The sequence below is a fragment of the Schistocerca americana genome, chromosome 8 (assembly GCF_021461395.2).
Source record: "Schistocerca americana isolate TAMUIC-IGC-003095 chromosome 8, iqSchAmer2.1, whole genome shotgun sequence".
In the NCBI taxonomy this organism is placed as follows: Eukaryota; Metazoa; Arthropoda; class Insecta; order Orthoptera; family Acrididae; genus Schistocerca; species Schistocerca americana.
Genome location: NC_060126.1, coordinates 305,111,712 through 305,128,936, shown reverse-complemented (window position 1 = coordinate 305,128,936; position 17,225 = coordinate 305,111,712). Strand labels below are relative to the sequence as shown.

The following is a 17,225-nucleotide window of genomic DNA, read 5'->3' as shown; positions in this document are numbered from 1 at the left end:
TTAGTCACAATGTGGTAGAGTTCTTTTGTGAGAAACAAGGAGAGAAACTGCTTGTAAAGCATGTAACACTTACATCCTCTGAAAAGGGCTGAAAGTTATCGTTTTGGCAGATGCAAGTAAATTAATAAAGGTCTACACACTTTCTGCTGGATTGATTTTATTTAATGCTGGTGCTATATATTCTTACTCAGAAATCAGTGGTTTAAATTTGTGCATCTTCATTGTAAATACCACACAAAATATGCGTTGACCGGGATGATATTGTCACAGGCGTTGCTTGTAACGTGCATTATGCCATGCAAAGTGTTGTTCTGCAAAACTTTAGCATATTAACCAGATTTGATACGCCGTTCCTGCGCAGTTGCTGTTGACATTATTCTTGATGTTGTTGTCGATGGTGTTGCTGTATTTGTAGTTGTTCTGGTTGTCGTAGTTGTAGACTGGAATATAGAAGAATAATATTAATCATCCAGAAACGAATATTTACTTCGCACACAAACAGTCATTTGTATTTTGCCTGCAATAAAAATGATTCAGTTTCCTCGGCTTCAGCAGTTTACTTAAATGTGTAAAAACATCTAATCATTCTACACTGCAAAAATGTAGTTACATACTGGCAGTTTCAGAGGCTTGGTTTCTGAAATACAACTATCTGCATCGAGACAACATTATATGGCCGTAAGCGATAACGTTATGTTATCCTCTTGTAGTGGAGGGAGAATAAAATTTCAGTTAATATTTGTTCTCTGTATTCTCCTACAGACGTGGTCCACTAGGTAATCACGTAATTTTGCTATTCGCACAGAATGAATGGCTGACACTTTCCATGAACTCATTTACATTGTTGGTACATATGACAAACGTTTTTTGTGTTAAGCTGAAGTGTATTGGAACGGGCCGTAAATACAGCGAGCTGCCTATTGGTTAGAAGTGATCTACCGACATCCAACCACACGGGCATGGATGAAGTGAATGGTAGTTTCAACTGGCGATTGATTCTTCTTAATTTCTGCTGGACTACGGTACACAGTTTCAGTCTGTCAAGCAAAGGGATGTTCTGAATAAGGTTCGAGTTGTTTTACGTTAGTGACATAGAAGTTTCGATGAATTTGCCTCCACATTTCCCCACGACACTGGGACGTTACGAGCAACCGGCTTGTATTGTCACGGTCACTGGTCTGCATTTGACGCTCGGCCAGCAGGCAGAAGTGGCAGCTAGCAGGGCAAGGAATGTGAGGCGTCCAAGTTCCTGAACAACTGGCTGAAGGGTTTTTCCGAGTCCGCTATCTGAAAGGGTAAAGACGACACAATAGCAGCAAAGATACACGAAATGCAAGACGAAACACTTACAATTTAAACGGAAGAGTTACAGATCCTAAACGCATTATACAGATATACCAAGTACACCAGAAAAAGCTTCAGGCTAGACTCTAGACTGGTTATTATAGGATTCAGTATTCAAAATGAAATATTTACTCTGCCGGGGATTGTGTGCTGGTATGGAATTGTAGGCAGAATAAAACTGTGTGCCAGACCGATACCGTACTCGGAAAGTTTCACTTGCTAAGAAGTGCTCTACCTACTGACCTACCCAGGTGCGGCTAACAACTCGTTCTCACAGATTTACTTCTGCTAGTACCTGTCTCCTACCTTCCAAACTTCGCAGAAGTTCTCCTGCGAAACGTGCAGGGCTAGCGCTCGTGGAAGAAAAGGGTATTCCGGAGATATGGCTCAGCCACAGCCTGGGGGATGTCTCCAGATTGCAAATTTCTCTCACCAGCGGGGTGTACGCTGTTATGAAACTTCCAGGCAGATTAAAACTGATTGCCGGAGGGTAGGAGACCAGGTACTGCTGGAAGTAAAGCCGTGATGACGGGTCGTGAGTCGTGTTTAGATAGTTCAGTTAGTAGAGCACTTAATCGTGAAAGACAGAGGTCCCTAGTTTAGGTCTCGGTCCGACAAACAGTTTTAATCTGCCAGGAAGTTTAATCTCAGCGCTCGCTGCGATACTGAAGTGAAGATGTGAGGACGGGTCATGAGACGTACCTGGGTAGTTCAGTCGGCAGAGCACTTGTCAGCAAAAGGTATAATTCCTGAGTTTTTGTTTCGGTCCGCCACACACTTTCAATCTGACAGGGAGTTTAAAATGGAGTATTGTTATTCATTGAATCAGATTATAAAATTAATGACAAATAACCTACTAGGGCATTCTGATCACATGATACATCGTCAGTAAACACCACAAGAAGCTACATTTAAAATCAGGCATATCTGTAAACTGTAAGTCGATATTCAAATTTAGCGGTTCACACTTCAACGTAACTCGAAGGGAGCATGAGCTCCTAGATCCTTACCGAATAATGCTAGAGGAAGAGTAACCACATTCTTTTTTTTATTTCGTAAGTGTATATAATGCTCCGAAACCTTTTTACCTTGGAAAACTGGATGTTGGCATACATTCGTGACTTTGTGAATAACTTAGTAACTACGTTGATATTTTAACTATTTCTTGTAAAATGGCCACAATAAGTTTATCTGTTTCTTAGCGTTATATGTCTATGTATAACTGGCATTAATTTGAATGGTTGCCATTATTTAAGCAACTACTTTAGATTAAGTCGTGTGATGTGACAAAGAGCTTGTAAGGGAGAATGAAAGAGTGAGTCTTTTGTTTTTATCTTTTTTTGGCGGGCCCTTTGCGGTGTTTTTGCCGTGAGACTGTACATCCAAGGAGTCACAGGCGAGCTAAATACTTCACCATTTTAGTGGACCATGAATAATTTCATGAGCACGATTTAAGGAATTACTGGACGTAGGTTATTTGACTTGGATTTCTGTGATTTACTTTGCGTAACTATATGAACATTTTGTTTATGGGATTGAGGGCAGCTGTGAAATCATTTTATCAACTGCAGTTAACACCTGTATTCATGTCTTACAGATTTTGCATGTTTTTCACACTGTCTGTCCACAAGATTTGAGTTGAAGTTGCGATTTACAGTCGGGAACTGCGTATTCGGATTCGAAATGTTTATGTTGTCTTCTCTTGAATTACTGTGCTCTTAATGCATTTTGCTCACACATATTTTTGTATACAATATTCTGCTCTCACTACATGCTGTTAAACTACATAATTATTTAATATTTAATTATTTTGCATTTGAATATGTAATCACTGTGAGGCCACCATTATGGTATGAGAGATTAACGAACATTTATTTGGTTTCTAATATAACCTTATAGTTTCTTCAAGAAGAATAATCCTATTGGATTCATCCAGTCATTTTTCCTCCTCATTTCTATTTCTCGTTAACTTGCTTATTTGAGTACTCTCACCACGAGCAGCCTGCCGCCAAAGGCCTCCGTTCAGCTTATGGACACGAAATGGTAAGATGTATACCTCGGTGGTGAGATGTATTTTCCCAGGATCTCGAGTCCAGTGAGGTACAACTGCTACCACACGCTAGTATTCCTCGTTGGTTACTTCTGCACTATGACAATGGACATGACAAATGACAGGATTCTCGTAATGCCAACGGTTGATGGGAATCCATTTCCATCCGGTGGAAAGAATTTCAACGATTCTTTAAAGTAAATTTTTAATTTATAATGCTTTTATGTTAAGTATTTCCAACAAATTTCAGTTAGCCCTCGCAATAAAGGTCAACAAACTGCCCGCTTGACCTTCACAGAATGATCTCCGTACATGGTTGAGTACAATACTAACTCAAACGACAAAGCCTCATAAATCTCGGTAACATGAAAAGAATTTGCACACTTCAGTACCTATCTTTTGATATTATTAGACCGTTATGATTTTTAGATAACCCTCTGTGCAACACATACGATCTCCAAAGTAGGTCAAATATTTTTGTATGTTCGTTGTTTTTTAATTGAAGTAATTATTTTTAATTATCGTGCCGAAGTCTGTCAGTAGTTACGGTTTAACTAACGTTAGAGATCCCGCAGATTATTCCATATATCATCCAACAGATGGTGAAATGGCTAAAGAACAGTAAATGTAGCCAAATGTGCTCTAAATCAGTCCCTGTCAACTGGTGATTTAAATTTGGAAACATTTTAATGGTGTTACATTGTTCGTTTGGCGTCCGCGAAAATAATTTTGATACGTTATACATAAGTTAAGTGTTATTAGTTTTTAATAATTTTTCACGATGGGTCATTTTTATTGAAGGTACCAAAAGGATGTTAATTATTGAGAATGAACTTTCGAACAACATAAATTTGACGTACACGTTCTCTCTAAAATTTTCTCTGCTTGGATTTGAATAGTATTTAGATAAAGTTTCTATTTTGCAATGGAATAAACATTCAAGGACGTGTAATTTTCTTTTTCGAAGATAGGAAATTCGTATTAAACGGACACAAGTTATACATTAATAACAAAATGAAATTACGTTGCTAAACACAAATAATAACTCCAACAAAATCAAGTATTTTCATTTTCATGTATTTTTCTCTACTTGCGTGAACTGTACAGTATAGGAGTGCCGCCTATGCTCCTCTCCTAGCATCTAATATAATACTGAATTGTCTACAAGTAACGGCATAAATCGTGCTCTGCGCTCCGATGCCTTAAAACAGACCCATTTGAGAGGAAAATAGATGAAAGGTAACAGCGAAGATTGCTCGGTAATGTATGACAAGCAAAATTCACTCGAAGGTACTGCAATTTAATTCTTCTTAAGTGCGGAGTGTCTAGCTTAAATTAATATAAATTCTTTAAGGTTTGGGATTGCTGTTTTGTCGTCCACTGCGAACAGAGATGCTCAAATCCCTTACAGCTACTTCAAACCCAGTACAAGCTTTGATATCACTGAGTGCTCAGATGTTGAACATCGCACCTTTAAGCCACGTATCTAGGTGAAAACAACTACTTCACATTGAGTACGAGCTAATTTAGTAATGAGGCTCTAAATTTTATGTGAATAGGATCTAAACCATATTATACATATGTGGCGAGTCAGGTGAGCTATTAACTAATACTGATGTCCATAACGTGAACGATCATATAAAAACTAAATTAAAAAGAAAGAGAGAGGAAATCCCGGTAATCAGAAAAAAAGTTACTTTGTGGTATGGCGAAATATAAAGTGTTAAAGCTTGGAACGTTCATCATTTTGAGAAAGGCGGTTGTATCTTTTATAAATGTTGTACACAGTAAATCAAGTTGAGTTTAAAAAATTAGATACAAAGCCTTCAATACATTACCAGAACACACATATTATTGCTTCTATGTTTTCATATAAGTTTTGAAGCATAAACGGCGAATATCTTAGTAAATAAGACACTAGGTGAGTCGAGAAATATGAGTTTTACTTATAATTCGTACCTGTGTTCTTTGGTTTAGGCACTGGATATTGCAACCATCGATGAAAAACTCGCTATAAAGGGAAGCTGTAAAATGAAAAAAAAAACTTTGTTATTCACTTCAGTAAGCCACTTAATTAGTCTGTAATACTAGAGACAATCCTATGTACAACTTCATAATAAAACATGACGTCATCTAATCCATTTCTGGTATCGAAACCCCGATTCATACACAGAATTAAATACATAAGACAAGATCTGTAGCTTCTGGCATATTTTTAAAATCGTTGTCACTCAACTCCATATCTGAGAATTTTGCATCGATAAAATTACAACGAGAATTAACTGAAAAACAGAAACAGTGTTCCTCTTTCAACTTCTTGATACATTGCACTACAGCGAGTTCAGAGTTTATAGATAAAAAAAATTAAAGTACATTCTGCCGGTTAAATATTTCCTCCTGAATTTTTTACAGTTTGTGTTAGCCTATCGTTTTTGAAAGCTGTTTCCTGTTTTGCACGACGGAATCAATGGAGCGAGACATGAAACCAACATACACATTCTTAGATGAGGTAAGAGTCTTTTCGATGAAAGCCTGGGCCTTTTCGCGAAATATTATGTCTTATTTGCATTGGGGATTAGCACTACAACAAGTATTACTACAGTTTAGAAGAATCAGAAAAATTACAAGGATTATTAGAGATGATAACGCCTGACTAGGAAGGTTTCGCAAAACTTGAAGATAAAACCTGCAGGTTACTTCTGTACTCATGTGCTGGTGATGCAGATATAAAGCTGTTCCAACTCAAATGGTGACTTCACCTTCTAGATGTGAACCCTGCCTGTCGAGGCTCTGATGGCCGAGTATAGATGGTGGAACCGCAACACCTGGTGCAGAGGAAATAATGTACCCATCCGCAACTCGAGGGAGCTTAGATTGGCATCCCTGTCACTAGCATTATTTATTATCGTTTGGCCTTCCATTCACAGATATGTCAAGTCCCACACAGTTCAAATAGGTATAGCCATGTAAGTTAACGAGCATTGCGCTCTCATTTAAAAATATTGCCGAAGAGTGAGCCTTCAGGAATTGTGAAACGAACCCTGAACTGTGTGCCATAAAGAGCGCAGATTCGACCGGGACGGGGAAATTCACAGGTGGCTATTGTGCTGAATGAGGCCTAGGCGCTGTAGATGTGTGAGTGAGAGACACAAGAACCTACGCAATAGGGAAATCCCGTAGAAGCCGTTTGTGGCCATGGAGACGTAGCGGTGTTAAATATGACGGACCTAAGATCGGCCGTAAAGGGAAACATTTATGAAATCTATTCAGTTATGTAGTAATTTAGGGAATGAAGCCACAGTAATTTTAATCTACCATCATCCATAAATTTTCATGGTGATCTCAGTAAAACTTGAATATTTATCATATCTATAACAGTTTAGGATTTACTGTTAAAGTGAAATTAACAAGTTTTGCAACAAAGACCTGAATGATCAAATATGAACGCTTTGATCGATCTTAACGATCGACGTTTCATACAGAAGCGCTTCATTAAAATGACAAATTTTGTAAATATCAACACTGTAACTGTATTTGCTTAAAAGATATGGTAAATTGAAATTATAAGTATTTTCAGTTAAGCATCAGGTCATCATTTCCGCTACAATTCTTACCCTCTACAGTCCCCTCCAATATCATGGAAGTTCTTCCTTGATGTCGTGTAACTGCATAAAGGAGAGACTGATATCTGAATGAACAGAAGAGGTGGTTAATGTGTAACAATGTAATTACTGATATATGATGGGGCGGTCATAATTGTAAAGATTACGCCTCATATAATTTTCTAGTAATGACTTTGAAACATAGCGTGTCACAGTCCGAGCACTGGAAGTTTACGACTTTCGACAACTACAGCATCACTTGAATGTAGAAGTGATTCGTAGAGCGTGTAATAATTAAAATCTGAAAGTACTGAACCATCTGAAGATGTATATTTTTGTGCAATATGGTATTTCGTAGCAGTGTAAACTATGTGTTAAACTACATTATTGACCCGTGTCTTTATCGTCACGAATAGGTCCCTGCCTCCAAGAAACCTACTGACATGTCCAGTATCATAAATATCTAACAATATTTAACAGTTACATCACATTTGGTTTCTTTGAAAAATTCTTCTAATTCTTCTGGAAATTTAATTTAACTAAGAGCCATTTTTCCGTGTACTGACCTTCAGTTTAGTGTTATTTTATTTGAAAGCAATTAAACTATTTTGTTTGAACCCTGGCACTAAACAGGTCGAATATTGAATGAAAATTCATTTTTCTTCTGATATAACTGTGTGTTGATTGCTTGGTTTGCAATATTTGAATGATGTTTGAGGGGTTGGTATATCATAATGCCATAATTCATTTAGTTGGTGGGAAACTTCCTTTTTTTATGTCGTGTTTAACATGTTGTTGTTGTTGTTGTGGTGGTGTTCAGTCCAGAGACTGGTTTGATGCATCTCTCTATGCTACTCTATCCTGTGCAAGCTTCTTCATCTCCCAGTACCTACTGCAGCCTACATCCTTCTGAATCTACTTAGTGTATTCATCTCTTGGTCTCCCTCTATGATTTTTACCCTCCACACTGCCCTCCAATGCTAAATTTGTGATCCCTTGATGCCTCAGGACATGTCCTACCAACCGATCCCTTCTTCTAGTCAAGTTGTGCCACAAATTTCTCTTCTCCCCAATTCTATTCAATACCTCCTCATTAGTTACGTAATCTACCCACCTAATCTTCAACATTCTTCTGTAGCACCACATTTCGCAAACTACTATTCTCTTCTTGTCCAAACAATTTATTGCCCATGCTTCACTTCCATACATGGCTACACTCCATACAAAAACTTTCAGGAACGACTTCCTGACACTTAAATCTAAACTAGATGTTAACAAATTTCTCTTCTTGAGAAACGCTTTCCTTACCATTGCCAGTCTACATTTTATATCCTCCCTACTACGACCATCATCAGTTATTTTGCTCCCCAAATAGCAAACCTCCTTTACAACTTTAAGTATCTTAATTCCTAATCTAATTCCCTCAGCATCACCCGACTTAATTCGACTACATTCCATTATCCTTGTTTTGCTTTTGTTGATGTTCATCTTACACCCTCCTTTCAAGACACTGTCTATTCCGTTCAACTGCTCTTCCAAGTCCTTTGCTGTCTGTGACAGAATTATAATGTCTTCCGAGAACCTCAAGGTTTTTATTTCTTCTCCATGGATTTTAATACCCACTCCGAAATTTTCTTTTGTTTCCTTTATTGCTTGCTCAATATACAGAATGAATAACATCGGGGATAGGCTACAACCATGCCTCACTCCCTTCGCAACCACTGCTTCCCTTTCATACCCCTCAACTCTTATAACTGCCATCTGCTTTCTGTACAAATTGTAAATAGCCTTTCGCTCCCTGTATTTTACCCCCGCCACTTTCAGAATTTGAAAGAGAGTATTCCAATCAACATTGTCAAAAGCTTTCTCTAAGTCTACAGATGCTAGAAACGTAGCCTTGGCTTTCCTTAATCTTTGTTCTAAGATAAGTGGTAGGGTCAGTATTGCCTCACATGTTCCAACATTTCTACAGAATCCAAACTGATCATTCGCGATGCCGGCTTCTATCAGTTTTTTCATTCGTCTGTAAAGATTTCGTGTTAGTTTTTTGCAGCTGTGACTTACTAAACTGATAGTTCTGTAATTTTCAAATCTGTCAACCACTGCTTTATTAGGTATTGGAATTATTATATTCTTCTTGAAGTCTGAGGGTATTTCGCCTGTTTCATACATCTTGCTCACCAGATAGTAGATTTTTTTTCAGGAGTGGCTCTCCCAAGGCTGTCAGTAGTTCTAATGGAATGTTGTCTACTCCTGGGGCCCTGTTTCGACTAAGATCTTTCAGTGCTATTTTGGTTAGTGTTCCAAGGCCAGATCAGTCAATCATCAAGACCGTTGCCCCTGAACTACTGAAAAGGCTGCTGCCTCTCTGCAGGAACCACACGATTGTCTGGCCTCTCAACAGATACCCCTTCGTTGTGGTTGCATCTACGGTACGGCTATCTGTATTGTTGAGGCACGCAAGCCTCCATACCAACACCAAGGTCCATGGTTCATGGGGGGAGGGTGTTTAACATATTTAAAAATAAATTTGTCTACGTAAAGGCTAGTGTGCAACGGCGTTTGTGTTGTAAATAGGCTGTATAGATTTTTTATTGGTAACGCCACGTAGCGCTCTGTATGAAAATCACTGGCTGCGCTGCGTGCAGTCTGTGGCTGTTTTTCATTGTTGTTGGCTATTGTAGCGTTGGGCAGTTGGCTGTTAACAGTTCGTAGTGTTGTGCAGTTGGAGGTGAGCAGCCAGCAGTGGTGGATGTGGGGAGAGAAATAGCGGAGTTTTGAAATTTGTATGACTGGATGTCATGAACTGCTATATATATTATGACTATTAAGGTAAATACATTGTTTGTTCTCTATCAAAATCTTTCATTTGCTAACTATGCCTATCAGTAATTAGTGCCTTCAGTAGTTTAATGTATTATTTAACTGGCAGTAGTGGCGGTCGCTGTATTGCAGTAGCTTGAATAACGAAGATTTTTGTGAGGTAAGTGAGTTGTGAAAGGTATAGTTTAATGTTAGTCAGGGCCATTCTTTTGTAGGGATTATTAAAAGTCAGATTACGTAGCGCTAAAACTATTGTGTGTCAGTTTAGTGTTGAACAGAATAGGTAAAGATCGAAATGAGTGAGTGCATTCAGTTCTGCTCAGCTGTTTTAAAATCAAATAACGTAAGGGATTTACCAGCACAGTAATTCGCTAATTTTACTAAGGGGATATTTCATATGTCGACCCTTAGCCGAGGATACCTCACTGGAATCTTCTGATTTTTTCTTTTAGTTTGTGTAATTAGTGTAGCTTTTGTTTATTGCTAGCGCGTAATTGTAGAGAAAATCTCCTTTGTAGTTGCAGTCTTTCATTGTTGTACAATACAACAGTTGTGGCATGCATGTAAATTTGCACCAACTATTTCGCAGCTGCGCTTGCCGTTAACGAGATATTATTTTCAGTGCTATGTTCTCTTACTTTTGCTCTTCAAATTGTGCTTTTCTGTGTTATCGTGTGAAATATTGTGACAATAATGGCGTGTGAAAAACGTAACGTTAGGTTCCAAGGTAAACTGAGAAATAATAGTGACGACGAGCGTAGCTTATCAGTACCACTGTGTAATGAATTAACTAATGTTCAAAGTTGTAATTTGGTAATTGTGCATAGGGAAATGAGCGGGCTGCAAATAGTGGTGTAGGCAGTGAAACAATTAGTGAACAGGGAAGCATTATCGATCGATCGGTCGGCAATAGCTTGCCTCAAGAATCCGAAATTACAGGACACAATCTTGCAAATACTGTAGATTCGGGTTTTGTGTCCTCGCCGTTTTCTCAAATAATTCAAGGCACATTTTCTGCTTTTCAAAATGCGAATATTGCCGGTTCAAATGCATTGCCGAATAGCACTGACGAACATGTTTCAGGCACCATTGCATTGTTATTACAATTAATGCAACAAATGGGACAAAAGCTTCAAACGGTAGACACAATGGAACAAAATCTTCAAAAGTTAGACACAATGGAACAAAATCAGAGACAAACACAGCAAAAGCTTCAAAAGTTAGACACCACACTTAAACAAACACGTGAAGATTTAACTACTGAGTTACACAACATTGAATCGAAATGTCAGAAAGTCTGTAATGACGTAAAAACACAAATTTGTGAGCATTTTCAACTTATTTTTTCGCGGCATGGAAATGTATTACAGAATCACGGAGCAGCCATAAAAGAACTGCAAACCATTGTTCATGAAAATCATGAGACCTTGTGGGCTAAAATTGACTCAGTTGCATCTACCGATTCGGTTACGCTACTTGAAAAAACTCAGGAAAACATAAAGGACACAGTAGATACTCTGAAAATTGGTTCAGAAAGACACATGGAGAAAATTAGTTCATTATCAGAGAAAGTAGCCGAACTTTCGGATCAGTTCACTAACTTATCCACAAAGGTAGATGATAATCTGAATGACACAAAACCGGTAGTCTTTAATGACCCAGAAGAATATGAACAAATTAAGAAATTCAAAGAAAATCAGAATCAAATTAATACGCAACCCAAAAGAGAAATCCGGGAAGTACAAGATCGGTTGGCACACGTAATACAAAAATTACATATTTCAGAGGACACTCGCGCTCCAACATGGGAAGAGGGACTTAAAAATACGGAAAAGCCACAAAATAATAACACAGAGCATTTCGGAATCTATGAAAGAAATTGGCAAGGTGCACCGAATTTTGAGATGGAACCGCCGACACGAAGTAACAATGACCGATATGCTACTCGCCGACACGATGATTTTGACTATAAGCTGTTAATTACTACAAGTAACTTCAAAACATTTAAGAATTCTGGCAACGACATTCATCCACAAGCGTGGCTCCATCAATTCTCTCATTGTTTTCCTCTCAAATGGTCATTAGAGCACAGATTAGAATTTATGTGTGGCTACTTAGAGAATGAACCAGCTGAAATAATGCGATCGGTCATTCACGATTGTCACAGTGAAGGAGAATTTTATCATGCCTTCCTCTCAGCATATTGGTCTCAAGCTACACAAGACCGAGTAAAACATAGCATCATAATGATGAAACATTTCGAACAATCTGAATTTTCCAGTCTTTGCACAGTAAGGTACCTGTCAAACCCTTACAGCCCCTCAGAACTCATCCGCATTTTCTTAATCAAATTGCCTGAACATTTACGACATACTATTTTGGCAGGACGTTGCAAAGACGACATTGATGCTTTTCAGGGACTCTTACAAAAATTAGAAATTGACACTGACAATCGCGCGACGCGAAAACAGGATCACAACAATTAAAGGTCACATCCGTGACAATTCTGCAATGAAAGAAATAATAACTGGACACGACATGGCTATTCTTACAACGCAGATCGTGAACAAAACAGACAGCACCCATATGACAACCACTGGCAGAGTAATAGTTACAGAGAAAGATCGCATTTCCGTAGTAATGAATATGACAGAGACAATCATAGAAACGGACAATATGTCAACCAGAACTATTATTATCACGGGAGACAGAATAACTTCAGACGCAACGGTCCACCGTGCAGTGGTAATTCAGGGAGAAATTCTTTACCACTTAACCGACAAGAAAGAAACTACAGGAACTACCGACATGACGACAGACGATATAATCTAACGACAGACCTGAATATCATCAGAACTGGCGGGACTCAAACAGTGCTGGGCTCTGTCGGCAAGGTGAAGTTGTGGAAGTTAGGTCTCCTAATCCCAATATCGACGCACGCCAACAAAGAAGTAGCAGACAATGACTCGCACCGCAGGCAGCCATGTGCGCTGGCTGGATTAGAGAAAAATAACATAGATGGTAACCTTGAGAAAAATTTGAGCATTCTTTGCCGATGTACCAGATAGCACATGAGAATTCCGTTGAAGCTGGAGCTCTGCATAGTTGGAAGAGTAAAACCGTTTATTGAGAGATAATCTGTTTTTTTAACTTAGTCCTTGCTATAAAATTTTTCACTTCACACTATTAGAACAATTTGTCATACTGAGAAACTGTTAACATGCAAAAATGTTTTGAAGTTAACTATCCAGTCTAGAACCTAGGGAACATATTTAGACAGTATTTACGAATGCATTGTTATAGTGATCAGATATCACAATGTTATTGTGTGTGTACATTCTTGCTTGTTAGTTGCACGATTACACAACGACTATAAGGCTTACATACTTAGAACATATACTGGTACTGCTAATGACATTTTAATGCAACATTTTGGTTTACTTGAAAATACATTCTGGATTTAAAGTACTTTCTGAGAGATACCAGATGACACAGTGGTTAGTTTATTTGACAGCTACACGATTATAAGACGACGCTGTTCATGTGTGACACAATTTACATTGTTGCTTCTGTGGTGTATCTGTTTTATATCTGTGATGAATAATCAGGACTCTATGCACTGTGAGAAAATTTTAGATTTTGATCAACATTGTATGAATAAGTGTGTGGATTTGATTTCTTTGTTATTGTAATTACGAAAAATTTTTTCAAATCTGTATTGGCCAGTGCCCAAAACAATTTGTAAAATTTGTTGTGGGGAGCATGGGGGCTATGTAAGTTGGATGTATAGGTTTTTTTTTATTGGTAACACCACGTATGCCTCTGTATGAAAATCACTGGGTGTGCTGCATGCAGTCTGTGGCTGGTTTGCATTGTTGTTGGCTATTGTAGCGTTGGGCAGTTGGCTGTTAACAGCACGTAGTGTTGCGCAGTGGGAGGTGAGCCGAAGCAGTGGTGGATGTGGGGAGAGAAATAGCGGAGTTTTGAAATTTGTAAGACTGGATGTTATGAACTGCTATATATATTATGACTATTAAGATGAATACATTGTTTGTTCTCTACCAAAATCTTTCATTTGCTAACTATGCCTATCAGCAGTTAGTGCCTTCAGTAGTTTGAATCTTTTATTTAGCTGGCAGTAGTGGCGCTCGCTGTATTGCAGTGGCTTGAGTAACGAAGATTTTTGTGAGGTAAGTGATTTGTGAAAGGTATAGTTTAATGTTAGTCAGGGCCATTCTTTTGTAGGGATTATTAAAAGTCGGATTGCGTTGCGCTAAAAATATTGTGTCTCAGTTTAAGCACAGTCGTATACAGTTTTTCTAAGGGGACGTTTCAGTGTGCTGTCGTGTTCAAGGTCATTTCATCGTGACGGTAATGCATTAAGAATGCTCCTTCCAAATTTTTGAACTGTGTTTCGAACATACTAAATTGAGTAACCACATTGAATACTTAGCCAGTATGATACAAAATTACTTAATCGAATTGTACACACTATCATAGATTATGTATGTCACTGCTATCGTCAAATGATTCTGCAGTGAAGTCTGTCGTGGTGTACTGGGACTGTATTATTTCACATACACCAATGCTTATGTCAGGCAACTAGGTTATTCAGCCAAATATTAATAGTTATTTCCCTGTAAGATCTGTACCACATTTAACCCTTTTATCAATCAATAATTTCATATCAAAAATATTCTATTTGAGAGAGTTATCTTTGCTATTCTTAGCAGGCAGTTCTGTAGATTTGACCATTTGTGTTCGGCAGTTTTCGGAACGATAGCGTTGCTCCAGAAGTCCTTAGGTGCTCGATCGCTCAGCCTAGTGATTTAGCTAGGTGTGGGAATGTTACAAAGTGACTTCATTGTCTTAGTAGGAGGCTTAAACGCTAGAACTCTTAATGAACTGTTAGATAATGTAAGAGATGTAATGGAAGATATATTTTAAATTCGTAACTTATCTCAGATAAGAATTACTAATTCTTGTTCTCAGCATCAAATGATTCCTGATATGGACAGTAAGAGGTCAGACATAATTGAAAACACCAAAATAGTTCACAAACCCCAGAGCTGATAGAAAAGGTGACTTATACAATGATCACGGCTTAGCGAATTCAGAAAAAAGAACATTTGCTATGGATGTGGTAGAAAGATAAACAAACGAATAGAGATTACAGGTAGGAAACATATTGTCTACAAGAAAAGTCTGTATGACATCTATATCAGAAGCAAATAATAGTAACAGCCATTTCAGTAGAACTAGTTAATGACTTTGAAGAGAAATGTAAGAATATGAAGAACATAAACGAAATCGTTGAAAGTTTTGGGACCAAAAGAAAAATAAGTCTGTAAAATGATGGTATGAAAGCGTTGAAAGTAAAGCAAAGAACAGAAATCTGTCAAATGAGGCTAAACGATTTATTAATAGAAGCTGCAACAGGAAAGCTGTGATACATACATTTCTCACACAGCTCTAACATAAAAACACACGTATATGAGTGTCGGAATGCAGCTTTCAAGATATTAAAAAAAAAAAAATCTCATATTTCAGGTGAGAGGCACAGCAACAATCCACATAATATTAGAGGAACAACGCAGGAAGAAGTAGGATCAGATATAGAAGAAAATACTGCAGCGGATAAAATAGAGCAGGAAAAATCAGTACAACCTCCAAAAAGGAAACGAAAAGAAAAGAACCAGGAGGCAGCAATCATATTAATGATAAATTAGTTGCATACCTACTAAACAAAAAAGTGGACTTTGGTGTATCACTTCACATTACTCAAGAGTTTTCTTTGTTGATATAGACTTTTAGAATAACATGCTAAATTTGATCTGAAGATTCCTAGGTAGCAATTAAATAAGCGAATTGAACTAGAAAGTACTGAGGACTTCCACGTTACCTCTGCTGTAGTACCTTTCGTGAGAAAATGAAAATACATCTCTGTCATATCAAGTGCCAAAATTAAAATTGTTATTATTTAGTGAATCCTTGTTTAACAGGTAAATAGCATCAATCATACGCAAGAACATCAAACAATTATTGAATTGTGCATAATTATACATACCTGCAGTGAAAATACTGTCGGCATTGCGAATCTGAGTTGCCAGGTTTAAACATTCTGTAGAACAGGACACCTGTGCGGTGGTGATGCCTAATAAAAAAGAAAAACATTGTAACTCTTCAGGCTTTCCCGGCGAGATCTTGACATGTGGAATAATCGGGTCTACTGCCGGATGTTTGTGTCGCTTTGGCACAATATTTCGGCCAAGTAACTCGTTGCCTTCTTCAGGTGCTACCTGAGACTGCTGCATTGGAAGATCTTGTCCAGTATTTATGCCCAAAGCGTGCTGGGTGCTCTCTGGGAATAAATAATGGGCAAGATCCTCCAATACGGCAGTCTCAGGTAGCACCTGAAGAAGGCAACGAGTTACGTGACCGAAATATTGTGCCAGACCGACACAAACATCCGGCAATAGACCCGATTATTCCACACGTCAAGTAAAACGTTGTGAAAACGTTGTGAAAAAGACTACATGGCACTTGCAGACTGTACAGTGTACAACGGGTACATGTGCAGGTATTTCTATTGATAACTGAGGATGGTGTACTGATAAACATTACTTCAATGTTTATGTGATTAACAGAATAATAATTAGAACTATTACAAGTTATGTATTTTTTGGTTGGCTAATACCTCCAATAACATGTGCCAAGAGCAAACCATTATGCTTATGTTCCTCTGAGCAGCAGATCATGTCTTAAAGTGTGGCTGTGTGGATATAAAACGGTCAATCTACACTAACAGGCATAGTCCTCTCAGTGGTGCATATACAGCAGTATAGAAAACATCAGCTCATAAAGCTTGTGATATGTGTGGTACAAGACCATTCGATGTAGGGAAATAAGAAAACCACCACATTAATCTATATGCATATCAAGGCACCACATATAAAAACATCTGCGCTTACACTCTGCATCGTCACTGGGAACATAATTTAATTTGTTACTGACACAAATTTAATTTGTTACTAACACAACCTCCCCCCACATCAACCATGGACTTTGTCATTGGTGGGGAGGCTTGCATGCCTCAGCGATACAGATAGCCGTACCGTAGGTGCAACCACAGCGGAGGGGTATCGGTTGAGAGGCCAGGCAACCTTGTGGTCCCTGAAGAGGGGCAGCAGTCTTGATAGTAGTTGCAGGGGCAACAGTCTGGACGATTAACTGATCTGGCCTTGTAACACTAACCAAAACGGCCTTGCTGTGCTGGTACTGCGAACGGCAGGAAGCAAGAGGAAATTACAGACGTAATTTTTCCCCAGGGCATGCAGCTTTACTGTATGGTTAAATGATGATGAGGTAAAATAGTCCCCCATTCGGATCTCCAGGCGGGGACTGCT

The 17,225-nt window shown here is 38.3% G+C and overlaps 1 protein-coding gene across 1 annotated transcript in view; it reads right to left on the bottom strand.

The window, feature by feature from the left end:
* Positions 1-206: 206 nt before the first annotated feature.
* LOC124545785 overlaps positions 207-17,225 on the bottom strand; it is a 28,412-nt gene continuing 11,393 nt past the window's right edge. The window contains exons 2-4 of the mRNA XM_047124731.1: positions 15,887-15,973; positions 5,354-5,418; positions 207-440 (exon numbers count right to left, since the gene is read on the bottom strand). Of these exons, the coding sequence (XP_046980687.1) occupies positions 330-440; positions 5,354-5,418; positions 15,887-15,973 (263 nt within the window). The 3' untranslated portion in view covers positions 207-329. The remainder of the gene's footprint in view (positions 441-5,353; positions 5,419-15,886; positions 15,974-17,225) is intronic.